Here is a 17,111-nt window from a genome sequence, read left to right on the forward strand (position 1 = left end):
TGGAAGACTGGAGGAGTGCCTGTATAGTTTCACTTTACAAGGTAAAAGGGGATAAATGTGACTGGTATTTTCAGAGGGAACAGTTTGTTGAGTGTAGCTGGGAAGGTATATGGGAGGGTTTTAATTGAGAGGATTAGGAGAGAAACAGGAAGTAATTGGTGAGGTACATTGTGGGTTTAGGAAGGGTAGGGGTTGTTTGGATCAGATTTTTGTGGTAAGGCAGATATGTGTTTTAGCAAAAGGTATGGATGTTTTCTGGGCCTTTGTGGATTTGGAAAGGGCTTATGACAGGGTAGACAGAAAGGCACTGTGGGAGGTATTGCAGATATATAGGCCATGGGGGGGAAACTGTATAGATGAGAGTTTTTATGAGTACTAGAGCCTGTGTTAGAATTGGAAATGGAGAGGTGAATTGAGGTAAAGGTGGGATTGCGACAGGGATGTGTCATGTCACCATGGCTGTTCAATGTGTACAAGGATGGGGTGGTGTGGGAGGTAAAGGCAATGGTAATGGTCAGGGGACTGGAGATGGTTAAAGAAAATAAAGAAAAGTGGAAGGTGAGCCAGTTGTTGTTTGCTGATGACACTGCTTGGGTAGGGTAAGAGGAGGGATTAAGGGAGTTAGTGATGACGTTTAGGAGGGTTTGTGATAGAAGAAAGTTGAAGGTAAATGTGAAAGTAATAATATGAGATGTACAAGGGGAGAGGATGGCAGTGAGTTGGAAGGAAGTCTTAAAGGAGAGAGGCTAAAGGAAGTGGATAGCTTTTAGGTATTTGGAGTTGCATGTGGCAGGAAAGAGAAGTGAAGGTGGATGTAAATTGTAGACTGAGAGAAGCAGGTAATGCCTTGGAGGATTAAAATGTCATGAGAAATAGGGGTTTGAGAGTGGATGCAATGAGGAGACTATATGAAGGGGTAATTGTCCCACTAGCACTGTATGGGTGCAGAGACCTGGAATTTAACAGAGGTGGAAAGGAAAAGTTTATATGTGTTTGAGATGAAATGTCGAAGGATGGTAGGGGTTACGAGGTTGGATTGAGTGAGAGACTAGAAGGTGAGGAGGAAAACGAGGCTGCAAAAGGAGATGAGAGATAGTGTTGATGAAAGAATATTAGGATGGTTTGGACACATGGAAAGAATGAGTAAAGTAAAATAAGTAAAAGTGGTGTGAAAAACAGAGGTAGAGGGAGTGATCTTGAGGGGACAACTGAAGATGAGATGGATGGGGTGAAAGGAGCACTGTGCAAAAGGGGAATGTCTGTTGAGGAAGGAAGGGAGAAGGCAGGAAATAGGGGTGAGTGGAGAATGGCTGTGTATAGATGATACTGTGATGCAATGAATGGGAAGGTAGGGAGTGAGTATGTATGAATGATATTTTGATGTAACCTGAAGGGATTTCTCCTCATCTTCTCTCTCTCTCTCTCTCTCTCTCTCTTTCTCTCTCTCTCTTTCTCTCTCTCTCTCTCTCTCTCTCTCTCTCTCTCTCTCTCTCTCTCTCTCTCTCTCTCTCTCTCTCTCTCTCTCTTTTCATGAGGGGATGGAGAAGGGGGGTCACCAATTAAGGGAAGTGGCCTTGCTGTGGATGTATTGTGTCTTGCTGCATTGCTTCTGACCCAGGCAGTGGGTGGGATACAGGAATTACCCATCATCTATGAGGAACTATGTTGAGATGGAGGCAAAGGTGGTGGATGGGAGTGAAAGGGGGTGGGGTGCTTGTGTTTTGACTTGGCCACCTATCTTGTAAAAGGAAAATGCCCTTGGTGTATAGATAAATTATCATTATTATTTATTTCATTTATTTTTTATGAATGTATTATTTTATTTATTTATTTGTGTTTATTTATTTATTTATTTTTTCCACTTCAGTCTTTTTGTGTACATCCTCTAGCAGGAATACACTGGACCTACCTTGTTTATTTGAATATTGTGGATTTAATTTTCAACTAATGTATTCTCAATCTAGTTCATCTAATTGTGTGTTTACCCTCACTTGGACTAAGCTATGTGCATTTATTTGCCATTCATGAAGTTGCCAACTAGTAGATTTATCAGTTATATGCATTAGATACAACTTAATAAATTTGTGTAGTGTTGCATGCTTTTTTTTTGCTGTTAAATTCAGTACTATTTATGGGCTTATAGAAGGAAAAGTTCATCACTGGATATCATGAAATTGCATAGAAAAACAGTTTATTAGATTAATTCTATCATTAATATGGGACCAATGGCAGGTACCCGCTTGTGGTGGTCCTGCAAGATGGAATGTAAAGTATCATTATCCTGCAACCCATTTTCAAAAGCTGTCCAAACATAAACACACACAGACACAGACACAGACACTGAGAGGCAAACTATTAGAAAGGGTGAAATATATTTTTTAAGGAGAGATACAGGAGGACACTAGTAAAGGATAAGATGTCAGGATGGAGAGCAGTAATGAGTGGAGTTCCACATGGTTCAGTGCTTGTGCCAATAATGTTTCTTGTCTATGTCAAAGACATAATGGAAGGAACAACAAGCGATACCAACATGTTTGCAGATGATGTAGAAATCATGAGAAGAGTGAAAAATGAGGAAGACGGTAGACTTTTGAAAAAAAAATATCTTGACACTTTTTTGTATGGAGCCAAGAATGGGAAATGAAGTTCAATACCAAAAAACGGTAAGCACTGGAAATGGGCAATAGTGGCAAAAGATCATCCTTAAGCTCTTCCTTGGGAAGTGAACCCTTTACAAAAACAAAAGAGAAGAAAGGTTTGGGAGTGTTGATAAAAGACAAGCTGTCACCTGACAAACATATCAGCAGGATTGTGGGAGAGACATACTATTGCAGAAGATCAAAGTGGCACTTCACCATATGAATGAAGAAATGATGAAAAAAGCTCATTGAAACCGTGATCTGTCCAAGACTTAGATATGTGTCAGTAGTGTGGTCCCCACACAGAGTGAAGGCTATAAGCAAGATCAAAAGTATACGAAGGGGAGCAACTAAACTGGCCCCCAGCCTGGCAGATAGATCACATGACTATAAGCATTGGGTCTACCAACCTTGAAAGATCAAAGAGAAAGATTTTTTTTTCTTCTTCTCCTCCTCCTCCTCCTCCTCTCCAAATAGTCTACAAACATAAAGACAGAAAACTGTATGACTGATCCATAGGAATGTCACTAAAGTTGTTAAAAAATTTGACTGCGTAAAATTTATGCAGTTGGTACCCCCATTCAGTGTGAGTCGTATGTTTTGACAGCCGTGAGACTTTTGTTGAAACCTATTATTGAGATTTAGACACTGTGATATGGTAAAGGTGAATTAAGTAGATGCAAGGCTAAGCTGAATCTAAGTTTATTCCAAACTAATTATGTTTTGCGACACTGCTTCTGACCCGGGACAGTAGGCGAGATGCAGGGATGATTCATCATCCAGGAGGAGCTAAGATAAAAGGGAGGGAGGGGGGTGGATGGGAGTGGAGTATGTTGGGATGGAATGGGTGGGAGTGGATTCTATCCCTTTGTTTTTTGGCTGTCTCCCTTGTAAGGGGGAAAAAAAAAACTTTTGTATATGTATGTTCTTATGTTTTGCCTTAATTCTCGTGGAATAAGCTTGGATTTGAACACAATTTCCTCATCCATCTTCGCAGTATTTTTTTTTTTTTTTTTTTTACTATGTAATTGTTGTTTGATGTATTATTTGAAGTTCAGGTTTTTAAGGAATAAAGACTTGCAGGGAAATGTAATATTTGATTTGATATGGTTTAACATCACAAACTCCCCCCTACCGGAAGGCTAGGACAGTGCCCCTCACAGAGGGCTTTGTAGCGTGGAATTTAATGAACCATGCCCTTGGTTCAACTTTGCCAGTGGCAGGGTTCGAACTGCCATCCCCTCGACCTTCGCCGCAAGTAACAACACCCTAACCATGTATTTACGTGTACATGTTAAACTTTGTCTTGCATTCATGCTCACTTGAACCAATCTATATTTTTAATGTATTCAAGTTATCATAATTTGTTTTGAAACTACAGTAAAATTCCTTTTATCCGACCTTCGAACAACCGACTCGTCCAAACATCCAATTTTTTTCTTCAATGTCCCAAGTTGGAGAAAAGTTGAATTTGTCCAAATATCTGACTGTCAAGTGATTGTTTAGTTGTTGCTCCCAGCACTATCGACTCATGGCGCTTAGGTCGGCTATTATTTTCACGGGCATTTCAGCGTATGTTTACGTTTGGCCTTTGGTGGTTATTTCTCCTCAACTCTGCTGTGTTGTTGTTGTTGTTGTTGTTGTCGTTCCCTAGACTGTCTGTCCGAGCAGTCCCGTCTCCCCAAGGAAGGCCACAGCCGAAACTGGGTTTTCTCACAAATCCTTTATGAGTGTATGTTGTGTTGTTTGCGTGCATGATTGTGTATAATGCAGTCTTCCATTATGTGTTGTATGGTATGGGGTGAAGTGTTACATCCTGGGCAGCTGTTCACAACACGGTCGTCTCTGCTGTGTTGTTTATTATGCTTTATTGTACCGAAAAATAGATGAAAATGTCATCAATGCTACTTCCTAATGGGGAAACTCTTGGCCTTGATGACCTGTTGGAGTCTCTTGGGGACAGAATTGGCCAAAATTCTGACAGTGGGAAGCAGGAATTTCCAACCACACCTTCTGGATGGCTATCTCAAGCTTGGGAATTGTAGACATGTCCTCCTGATGAAGGCGTGCCTTCATGATGCCCCATAAGTTTTCTATGGGGGAAATATCGGGTGACTGACCAGGCCAATCCTCTTTGTAGTCAACCTCACTATCACTGAGCCACTTTTTGGCTGCCCTTGAGGTGTGGCAAGGGGTGCCATCCTGCTGAAGGATCTCGCACCCAGTTTTCACAAAACACTCCCCTAAATTCTCCTGCAGAAGGTTAATATAGAACTCAGAGTTGACAGTCTGGCCCTTAGGGAGTATTACAAGGTTACCCAAACCACCATAGCCATGGGTGCCCTCACCATAAGATAGGGCGGGTGCTTAACCACTTCAATACGGGACTTAAATCTCGCGGGCAGCAGCCAATGCCAGCCGTACGACGTAACGAAATAATATTCGCATCATAAAATATAGTCGCCGCGAATTTTGAAAACCACAGAGAATGGGATTAAGGGCGCATTTGGGAGAATGTAAAAACACAGGGGCGACTACAATAAATATAATCAAGACGCCGATATGGCAGCGTCGCGAATCCACTTGCTCCTCATGACGCCTACGTGTGCGGCACCGTATGGAAGGGGTTAATGCTCATCACCGTCAAGCGAGTCACACACTGATGAGGTAGGAGAGTTCCACACCTTTGTTCCCTTGCTCTCACTTATACAAAAGGTCGCTTCATCGGTCCAAAGGACCCAATGCCACTGAACAAGGTACCAGTCTTTATGATCCTTGGCAAATTGGACACGGCGGCGCCTTTATTTCGCAGTGATGAGGGGCTTCACATGCGCTTTCAGTTTAGAGTAATTTAACTGCTTCTGAATATTTTCCTGAATTGTCCTGATGGAGACATCACCGAAAAGCTTAGGGTTATTTTCCTTCAATTCCTTTGCAGTTTTAGAAGGGTTAATGTCCAACTGATGTTTTACAAGCCTTCAGGGAAATCCTCAGGGCTTTGCCCCCAGCATGTTTGTGGAGAGACACGGTATCGTCCCCTCCACCCACACACCATTTTGTTGGGAGTCGGGACACAATACACTCAGTCACACCTGTTGCCTTGCCCATTTCTCAATTATTTTTTCCACTTTGTGTAGTTCAATCACTTTCACAATGTTATAATGTGCTGTGGGATTTCCAGGCATCACGCAAAGGGCAGGGCACACCCCAAAAGTCAGTGAACACTCTGTGAGGAAAAACAAAGAAACTGGATAACAAAAAAAACAAAACCAAAAAAACAAAATCCACTGAAGGACAGTCGCACACTCACCAGCTTTGTCTCACATGGCTATTGAATGGGCGGATGGCTGAAGGTTGCCAGTTAGTCACTTTCTCTCACAATGTTTTTGTAAACGAGATATCACACAGGTCCCAAAAACACAGACTGTTATGTATACTGGAAAAGTTTGCAAAACAGTCCGTGCTAAGTGTGTATAGTGTACCTAAGGCCCTTCCCTCCTTATAAGGGAGTTGTCCAACTCAAAGCTCTCATATACCTCACGCATAATAAAAAACATTTACTTTCTCATCTTTGCACCATGGATAAAGGGTCCTCGGTGCTTCCACAGCAGGCTTGACATAAGAGAAAAATATGTAAATGAATAGATTAAATAAATGAACAAAATTATAGATAATAAATTATGATATTGCAGAGGATGTGAAAACATTCCCTCTGGCCATATAATCCCTACATCCATTCACAATCTCCTGCCATTCACTCCTGTATTTTACACATACTATTTTCTGCTCAACAGACATTCTTTGTACATCCAAGACCCATGAAGTTGGAGCCAAGTATGCATGGTTCATCATATGCAGGAAAACTTCTTCCCTCAATTGATAGTTAACTGAGTCTTTTGTTTTTCTACCTTGTAAGCTTAGTACCTACTTGGTGATTGCCCTTTTTACCCTTTCCAGTTTTGTTATGGCAAGAGGAACAGTTTGTAGGGAGGGCTTTATTCGTTACCCATGGTCTCTCTTGCAGGAGACCTACAGTCTATAGGTAATCTGCAATGGCATACCTTGTATGCAGGTGTGGTCAGCCCACATGATGTGAAGAGACATTTTTAAACTGCAAAGGAAAGGAAAGAAAAAAAATAGAACAGTGGTGTATTTATCTATAGACCTTTGCTCCATTTCAGAAGCTGTAATTTTTGTATCTTTTGTACCCATCTTTTGGAGATTAAAAAAAAAATTATGAAAAGTGGAGCTTTTGAGGTGGAGCAATGGTAAAAGTAACGGTAATTGTTGCTTCAAATGTCACTGATAACTTGCAACCTCACAATAGCTGATAATGGTCCTCAGGCTAGCACGTAGATCTTGCTGGGAATAGATGTTGAACTGTTGTCTATGTTGAATTAGTGTGGAATTGTTTCACTGGCTTACAGTGGTAGGATGAGAGCAGTTGCCAGTTGTGAATTCTCCTGATGTGATAAAGGTGGAGGAAGATTGGTCCAGAGATTGAGTATCAGCCCCTCGGGGCTGCACCTTTGGATGAAGGTGAAGGTCTTGATAGGTTTTGAATATAGGTAGCTGGAAATGATTCTCTTAGATATCTGTTGTGCAAGATCACCATTTGCAGGGACCCATTATTGGTTCCAACAGAGTAGTAGATGACCAACGGAATGTAAACAGTACTTGTGCACTTTGCCCAGTTTGCTGTTTTATATATGTGATAAATGTACATACATATACCAAAGGCTGTTTTCCCCCTTATGAGGGAGGTAGCCAAAAAACGAAGGCATAAAAACCACTCCCACCCATTCCATCCCTAACATACTCCACTCCCCTCCACCCTCTTCCCTTTCTCTTATCTTGGCACCACCTGGATGACGGGTCATCCCTGCATCTCGCCCACTGCCCTGGGTCAGAAACAGTGTTGCAAGACACAGCACGTCCACAGCAAGGCCGTTTCATTAAATTGGCGACCCCCCTCTCCATCCTCTCATGCAGATAAATGTGATAAATGTAGAAAAATTAAGTCATCATAGCTCTGATATTTTGGAGCATTTCCATTGATGTAATGTAAAAAAAATTCCTAGGTGGAGGTGGGTGCATGCCTTGGCTGGCTCCTTTATTATTGGAAAGAAGCCAATTGGTATAAAGACAGAATGTCAAAAATGTGCACAGACTTAACATGGCAGCATAAAGGTTAAAGGTAGCAACTCTTGAACATCATGACCAACTAAATGTAAACAACATTTTATGTGTTTCACTCAATATGCCATTTGTGTGAAAATAAGATAAAAAGTAGCACGTGAGAAGGACAGTCAGGAAACGTTCATGCCAAACTTTTGTGACAATCTGAAACTTGTGTAGACATATGTCCAGCATTTGATAATGTTGCCAGGCCTTGGCCCATACCCAGGAAATCAGGAAAACACTAATTTCTTTCAGAAAAGATCAACACACCTTAAATCTGCACTCAATACCTCCACTGTCTTCCAGGTACTGATATAAATAGCTTGGAAAAAAAAATCCTCTGCTAGCTTTGAAATCATTTGTTCATCTATGTCCCCATCAACATTCTACAAGGCTAGGCACAAGACTGTGCTTTGAATGTCACTACTACTAGTACTACTGCAGATTGTATCCCAACATTACCACAAACACATGATCAGTGCACCCACATCCTCCTTAACCCACACTTTTCTTCCCTAATCATTCTCTGTTCCCCTCCTAATCCTCTCAGTTAATACACCCACACACCTTACTGACCACTCAACATATTGATTCCTCTAACACTAGTATATTCATATTTGTCCCCTTAAAAGAGGCAGAAAGGAATGTTTAAATGTGTATGAGATGAAATGTCTGAGAAGTATTTTAGGAGTTACAAGGTTGGATAGATTGAGAAACAGAGAGGTGAGGAAGTGAGTAGGGGTGGGAAAAGAGATGGGAGATATGGTTGATGAAAAAGTATTAGGATGGTTTGGACACATGGACAGAATAAGTGAAGAAAGATTAGTAAAAGAGGTGTGGAAGGCAAGAGGTGGATGGGGTGAACATGAGGGGCAACTGAGGATTAGATGGATGGATGGTGTGAAAAGGGCATTGAGCAGGAGGGGAAAGTCTGTTGAGCAAGGAAGGGAGAAGGAGGGAGATAGGGGCGAGTGAAGAATAGAAGTGTATAGATGATACTGTGATGCAAGGAAGGAAGTGGGTGGGGGATGGGGGTGGTTAAGTAGTGGTTATGTGTCAATGATATTTTGACACAGCCCAAAGGGATTTCACCCCACCTGCTATTTTTCTGCATGAAGGAGCAGAGAGGGGGTGTTGCTGATTGAGTGAAGAGGCCTTGCTGTGGATGTGCTGTGTCTTGGTGCATTGTTTCTGACCCAGGGCAGTGGGTGTGATACAAGGATGACCCATCATCCATGAGGAGCTAAGTTGAGAGGGAAGAAGGGATGGTGGATGGGAGTGAAATGGACGGGGGCTGGGTACGTGCTTTTTTACTTTGGCTACTTTCGTGGTACATACATACATACATATACCAAAGGCTTTTTTCCCCCTACATGGGGGGTAACCAAAAAGAAAAAGGCATAGAAACCACTCCCACTCTTTCCATTTCCTATATATTCCACTGCCCTCCACCCTCCTCCCTCCCTCTTATCTTGGCTCCTCCTGGATGACAGGTCATACCTTCCTGGTAAAGGGGAGAAAGCCCTTGGTGTAGGGATAGTCCCATTTTCATTTTATAGTGGAACTACATGCACTCTTCCAGTTCATTGGTACCATGTTACGTCTTGGAGGGAGGGACCATTGGTGAGTATCTGTAAGTGGTTCTCCTGCAAGATGAGATATTGTGGGTAGGTTGTATTTGATGTGATGTCATATTGGTGGGTTTAAAGAATCATGCTTAGCATTATCTTCATTAAATTATGTTAACCACACTACAAAGTCATCTGTGAGGGGCACCATCCTAGCTTTCTGATAGGGGGGAGTTTGTGACGTTAAACCATATCATCATCATCAACCATAATGTGGTGTTAACTGCATATAACTATGCAGTCAGTACTTTAGGGACTTATGGCACACCTGTATGGACCAGTCACACAGTATTTGTCTATAACAGAAAAATTTCTGTTTAAAGGGAAATACTGAGACAGTCTTTAACTTTTGCTGTCCCTCCTTTCCTCTGACTACTTATAAGCCTCCATCTCTTCATTTTCTTATGCTACTCTGGTGTCTTTTCTATGTTGAGTAAGGAAGAGGGAATGGGACAACAAATGGGTGTAGAGTGTGTGTGCGTGTGTATGGATTGATTGGATTAGGTATCCCAATATCAAAGTTCCTCCTTAGAAGAGTTGAGTGGAAAAAGTTTTGGGAAGAAGACTCCAGTCTGAGCCCAGGTAATTGGATCTGTGAGTGTTTGTGGATGCAGAACAAGCAGTGACTAAAGGAAGAAAATACGTAATATTTTTGTACAAAGAACGATGAATGTGTTAGCCTTGAGGGAAAATAAACTGAAAGGGAAAGGTGAGTTTGAGTTTGGGAGTGTGAGGGTTAGAGTGTTGGAAGCACTGATATTAACATAACATTGGTTCTGGAGGCGATGTGTCTTGATGTATTGGTTCTGACCCAAGCAGTGTATTTGGGGATGGGGATGATCCACAAGGAGCTAAGATAGAAGGGACAATGAATAGGTGTAGGGTGAATGCATGTTTTGATTTGGCCACTCCTCTCTTATAAGGGGAAAGGGCCCTTTGGTATATGTATGTATTACATTATCAAAAACCACTCCCTCTATCCTTGGGGACAGCATCACTGAAAAGGTGTAATGATAGATGGTAAAGGAGAAATTGAAGTTGTCTAGTAGAAATTAAATGTAATCCATGTTCTAGTGGAGTCTCCAGTCATAAAAGAATGTTGCATGACAGGTCCATAGGGATGCCTCGTGAATCCTTAAAGTGTTGACTATATGTGCAGTCAATACCCAATACAGTGTGTCGGTAACAGCAAGAAGGAGAAGCTCTATTTGTAAATGATGAGATATATAAATGTGATGGAATGGAAGATGTCATCAGGGATGATGCAGATAAAAATGAGATCAGGCAAGGGGGTATTGGTGTTCACAAGTGCACGAGGCCCAGGTAGAGAGAAAAGTGAGGAGTAGAGAAAAGATCAGTCAATCCCTGGCCCCTGGTCTCTTGCAGAAGACCCACAGACATCAGGTAATGGGCCTCCAGGCAGGCCCATAAGTTACTCAGAGAAGATATATTGTTTTGTTGTCTAGGGCTTGATAGTGTGGTATAGTATGAGGTGTTCTGTGTCCTCTATGTGGTGGTTGCATCTTGGACAGTTTGAATTTATGGCAAAGCATAGTATGTATTGGTATTGTCTTAATGCTGGATAGTTTCTTGAGTGCTAGTGTAGTTCTTAATAGATGTGATTTTTTTTCTGTGGTGATTATGTTGTTGGAGCATTGAGTTTTGTGGTCTGTCTTGAAGGGTTTGTTTAGTGTAGGTGTTTTATGTGGTACATATGGTAGGTTGTTGTAGATGTTTGAATAATATGCTGCTGGCATAGTTCTTTTGTTGATGATGCTTGTGAGATATAGTGTGAGGGGTGTGTGGTGTTAAGGATTGTAGAATTATGTTTCTGTCATTTTCATGTGATCTGTGGGTAATATTTTGGTTTCTGTGTGGAAGTGTCTAATAGGGGTGTTTTTGGTCCATCCAATGCACCATTCTGTAAAATTTGTAAGTTGTTCTTGTTCTTCTTGCTGATGGTTGGGAACCATGCTGTGGAGGCATACTGATGGGTGGTTCTAATGAATTGTATGTAGATAATTATTAAGAGTTTCTGTTGTCCAAAGTCAGTACTTGCAGTGGTGTTAGTAGGTTAATTTTTTTTGTCCATTCTTGCTTGCAGATTTGTTGTGTGTCAGCTGAAAGTCATACGAGTAACAAACATTAGACTTGGAATTTTAAGGTTCTTTTCCAATGAAAGGATTTGGTCATTTTGTTTTACTGTTAGGTGTTCTTTCTTTTTTTTTATTTGTGATTGTCTGGTGTAAGCAGTGTTGCTTTTGATGTTTGGGTTGATGGTTCCATTCTGTGTTTAAGAAATGTGTTACAAGAATAGTTAAAATGAGAAGTACAGAGGTGAGCCTGAGAATGGAAAGGAAGCTGTTGGATCGGATGAATCAGAGTCCTGAGGTGCTTTGGGCACATGGAAGAACTAGATAAGGAAAAACTAGCAAAAAGAGGATGAAAATCAGAAGCAGGTAGAATAAACCTAAGTGGAAAACAGAAAATGAGACTAAATCTGTAGTAAGACTGAAGCAGTTTGTGGCAGTTTTGGAGAGTGTATGAAAAAAGAAAGCTTCAAGTTAAATGCGGACAAAAATAAATTAATGAGATAAACAAGTATTAATGATGAAGGTGATTAAAACAAAGGCTGAATGATGTGAAAAGATTTGAATACTTGGGGTCACTTGGAAAGCAGAGTTGAATTATAGAGTATAAGAGGCAAATACATATCAGGAGGGAATGACCAAGTTGAGGAATAGGCATGTGGGGTTAAATGCAGAGTTTGTATGAGGGTTGGTAATTGTGGCCACAGGACTGTATGGAATGAAGACATGAAATTTGGAGACTGAAAAGAATTGCCCAAACATGTTTGAGAAGTGTGTTAGATGTTATGGGGATGGATAGGGCAAGAATGGTGGAGGTAAGGAAGAGATCAGGGTTGGAAAGTGCTGCTGGATAGCGTAGATCAAAGAGTGCCGAGATGATCCAGGAATATGGAAAGGAATAACGGGGGAATGAACTTGGAAAAAAAAGTGTGAAACCAGAAATAGATGGAATGAACTTTTGAAGATGAAGACAAAGAATAAGATGGATGAGGTGAAGAGGTCATTGGATGCAACAAGAACATCCGTCGAGGAAGTAAGTGTGCATAAGATGGTAACGAATGGAAAGTAGTTTTATACAATCAAGGGATGATGCAGTCCAGAGGGATTTTCTTGTCTTCTCTGTAAGTTATTTTAAGTGAATGAAGAGGGTGTCGCCATATAAGGTAAGCTGCTGTGGTAGTAAACCGGCTCTGGCTTTAGAGACCTACTGTGGAAGTGTTTTGCCTCACTGCATTCATTTTGATTTGGTTGATGTGACAGAAGACAGGGATGACCTATTATTTTTGAGATACTTGGATGAACAAAAAATGGGGTCAGGTGTAAATTTCCCCATGAAGGGTATTTGTAAGGACAGGCAATATGGTGTGTGTGCATTTTTTTAATTAGTGTATTTATTTTCATTTCCTATATTTGTTTATTCTATATATTAATGGGTTGATTTATTCTTTATTTTATTTATTTGTTTATATATATATTATTTTGTTCATTTATTTATTTATTTATTTTTTTTCTCTATTGCCACTGCTTGAGATGGTCATTGAATTATTGCTAGGATATTAGGTTTAGTTATTTAATTTTTTTTATTATCTATTTATATTTATTTATTTTAGAATTTGCTGCTGGAAGAAATTGTAACTTAATTTTACAGCAGTGTACACAATTGAGTAAAGGAAAGTAAACTATAATTTTCGTAGATGGAAAACCAACTTTAAAACATGGGTCATAAGTAGCACATGACTGTAGGCTTCATTTTATGTGCAGGAATTTATCTGAATAATACTGAAAGGATTGCTTCATGGGAAAGAAAGTTTTAACAAGGAACATTGAAAACAAATAAAAAACATAATTGGGCTTCAACTGACTTCGATCTCCCTCTCCAGGCTGCTCTTGTGGCAGCGGCGTGTGCAGGTCACGTGGGGACACAGCGGACGGATGGGCAGGGAGGAGAGATACTCATGGAAGGCCAGCAGTCAGCCCCAGAGGAAAGGGTAGTGCCTCCACGTGCATACCAACGCCAGTACACCTGCCCCTTCTGTGCCCGAGACTTCAGCCACCGCACCAACCTGCTGGCTCATGTCCGGGTGCACACGGGAGAGAAGCCCTTCCACTGCCTGTACTGCCCGTACCGCACAGCCCTGAAGGGCAACCTCAAGATGCACATGATGTCGAAGCACAAGGTGGACTGGAAAGCAATCAAGCACCTTGTGCGACCCATACAGGAGTGAATGCCTGGAGATGTTTATCGGGCACTCTGTGGCAACGTACCACGTGATACTGGACCATATGGCATTGCAGTTGTTGCCAGTTCCTCCCCCTCCTCAACCCACAATCACACTCCACTCAAACTTTCTATACTTTCATGACAGTTGAATCACTTTTGATATATATATGTGTATATGTATATATATATATATATATATGTATATATATATATATATATATATGTATATATATATATATATATATATATATATATATATATATATATATATATATGTATATATATATGTATACATATATATATATGTATATATATTTCTTTTCTCTTCTTTTTTTTTATGTACCTTAACTCATCCCTCAGTTATTCCGAATTGTTTGCAACCATACAGAAGTGGTGATAGGATTTTTGGGTGTTTGGATAACTGAACAAGGGTGTGATGCAACCATTGTTCAACTACTCTCAGGACTCTCCTTTCTGTTCTAGTTCTTCATTCACATATTCTCCTTCTTAAAGTAACGTCTCCCCGGTCTTAGGGATTTAATGAATCTCATGAGCTGTTGTAATTTTTGTTTTTTTCTTCTTCTTCTTTTTAATGATAATTTTGTGGTAAGCTTTCTTCCTTAGTAACATGTAGATGTGAATGTGTACACAGAGATGTCTCGGCCCAAGTCGTGAGAAGATTTTGTTGTGTATTCTGAGTAACTTCATTTTCTTTGAACTGAAGGTCTGAAAGCATTAGTACACTATATTAATTTATATTATTTATGAATAGATCATTTTTCTGATTCAGATGTCAAAAGATATTTTGATATCTGTATAATGGCACTTAAATTTCAATAGATGTAGTCTATCATAAAACAAATGTTAACCGTATGATGTCTCAGAGTGGACAGTATGTTAGTCTTTTGTATGCATTTGATTTTATTATTGTTTGCACACATTTAGATAGTTTTTGTCCTGGATAAGGTGTTATCTAGTTTTTGAGATAGTTTATTGTGTCCTTGCATTTTTTGTCTGTTTACCCAGACTGAAGTAGAGCAACTATTAATTAACAAACAAGGATATCCAGTTGGTTTGGTGACCCTGTCAGTCAACAAGTTCCTATCATCTGTCTAAGGGGTAATTAGAATCAACTAAGGAAGGTTCCTTAATCAATTTTAGGGTGCTTTTCTGATCAGATGAGTCCCGGAGTATTTAAGGGACCCCATACTGACCAGGTCATAATCTGTGAAAGAATCACAAATATATGCTGGATTATTATATTTGTTAGTATTGTTATTGTTTATTCCTGTACCTATTTTCTCTATCTCCTTCTCTCTCTCTCTTTCTCTCTCCCTATCTCTCCCTCTCTCTCCCTCACTCTTTCTCTTGCTTGCTCACTATCTCTGTCTGTCTCTCTTTCTTTTCCTCATTTTTAATTTTTTAATGACCTGGTGGAATCTAAAATTCTTGTTAGGTAATCCAAGGTATATTTTCTCTCGGGTTCATAGATATTCTGTCAGAGAATCCAGATTTGTCACAAATTAATCATATGTAAGAGAAATCAAGTTGGTTCTGAAATCCAATTGAACTGTGATTTTTAGTAATTTATTCCCAAATCTTGTAACAGGGAAAGACTTAGGTCTTGTATGATTTGTAGACAACAGTATTTTCGTATGTATGTTTATTCTCCTTGATGTTCAGTATTCAGGTTTTTCATACTGAAATAACCAGTCATGTTTCCCTTGTTCATTTGAAGTTTATATCAAAGTTTGTGCAAGAATGATACACTTCTGCACGGTTGTTTCCATTGTCAGTGTGAAGACAAATGGAGGTCAGTATCCTTATATCAGAATAGAAGACAGTAAATGATTATATGAAAAAGTACTTTCTTTGATAGACCTTACCACTTGAAATTGACTTGTAGAATGCCAATGAGTTTGAATCCCATGTAGCACTTTAAATTTATTCTGCACTATGGTCACATCAAGTATATATGTGTACACTTTTATGGAAGACTTGGCTGTGCACCTCATTGGTTCAAAGACAGTTATTTGTATCATTTGCCAGGGTGCACAAGAGGAGTTCAAAACAAATAGTGCCATGAACAGATATTCTCAGTAATGAAATGTGCTAGTTATTGCATTCATTGCTAAGTTCAATTATTCCTGCCATATTATATAGGAAATCAGATACTTAATTGGGAGCTGTGGGTCTCTCGCAACTGAGACCTGGGGCATCAGATTGATTGATTGATTGATTGATAGATAGGAAGCAACTTACAGCCCTGACTTCTAAGAATACCAACAGAGAATAGGGTTGGTCACAGAAACAAATTACTCCCAGATGCAATCAGCATACAGAAGACATAAAGTACCCTACTTTAACCTTAGTCAGGGAACAAGATATTTCTTTTTTTAAGAAACTTGTGGGTTTATTTTATGGCTGTTGCTGGTTACTTGGGAGTTGTGAGTCTCCTGCAAGATGGATGTGGGGCAACAGATTGATGGATTAACCTCCAACATAATGACATAACAGTTGCCTTGTGAGTTTTGCAGAGTGGAAAACCCACAGACCCCTAGCAGCTTGCAATGTTTCACAATCCCCCTCCCACAGATCTGTCTATGGAGAGACTCGGACTGTTCCATGTTGTATTGGTGCAGGACTGTCTCCAGCTGTCACCAGCTGAAGATAGTAAGAGTGGAGTCCAGTCTCCACAAAGTTGCAGCTCCTGATGGAGGCGAGGAGGTTACTGGGAGTTTTGAAAATGGACAGCTCCGTTGTCCGTGTTGCAGAACCACCACAAGCAGGTACCCATCAGTGGTCCCCCTCTAACTGAAAACCATTAAGGAGCATTGGCACCTTTGTGGATTTTGTTGTAAAGCCACGCTTTTCTTACATTAGGGGGAACATGAACTTGTCTAACCCACTAAGGATTATCATCTCCAGGAAGAAGATAATGTTCTTGGTTCACATACATACATATATCAATGGCTATTTCTCCCTTACCAGGGAGGTAGCCAAAAAACAAAGGTATAAAATCCACTCCCACCCATTCCATCCCCACATACTCCACTCCCATTTACCCCCTCCTACTCTCTTATCTTGGCTCCTCCTGGATGACATGTCATCCCTGTATATTGCCCACTGCCCTGGGTCAGAAGCAACATAGCAAGACACAGCACATCCACGGCAAGACCACTTCATTTAATCGATGACCCCCCTCCTTTTCCATCCCCTCATGCAGAAAAAGAGAAGAGGAGGAGAAATCCCTTCAGGTTGGGTCACAATATCATTCAAACATACTTTCCCACCCACTTCTTTCTATGCATCACAACATCATCTCTACACAACCATTCTCCACTCACCTTTA

At 40.4% G+C, this 17,111-nt stretch overlaps 1 protein-coding gene across 5 annotated transcripts in view; it reads left to right on the top strand.

The window, feature by feature from the left end:
* The window catches only part of LOC143036552 (uncharacterized), a 49,498-nt gene that overhangs the window by 14,776 nt on the left and 17,611 nt on the right, over nt 1–17,111 (top strand). Inside the window, exon 6 of one of the 5 annotated variants that reach the window (XM_076204056.1) lies at nt 6,434–13,409. The exons of 3 other annotated variants lie outside the window; for them this stretch is intronic. In XM_076204056.1, the coding sequence (XP_076060171.1) occupies nt 6,434–6,526 (93 nt within the window). In that variant the 3' untranslated portion in view covers nt 6,527–13,409. One more of the 5 variants, XM_076204055.1, reaches the window with a different exon arrangement.

Source organism: Oratosquilla oratoria, chromosome 20 (assembly GCF_046742065.1).
Source record: "Oratosquilla oratoria isolate Oo_2021 chromosome 20, ASM4674206v1, whole genome shotgun sequence".
Classification (NCBI taxonomy): domain Eukaryota; kingdom Metazoa; phylum Arthropoda; class Malacostraca; order Stomatopoda; family Squillidae; genus Oratosquilla; species Oratosquilla oratoria.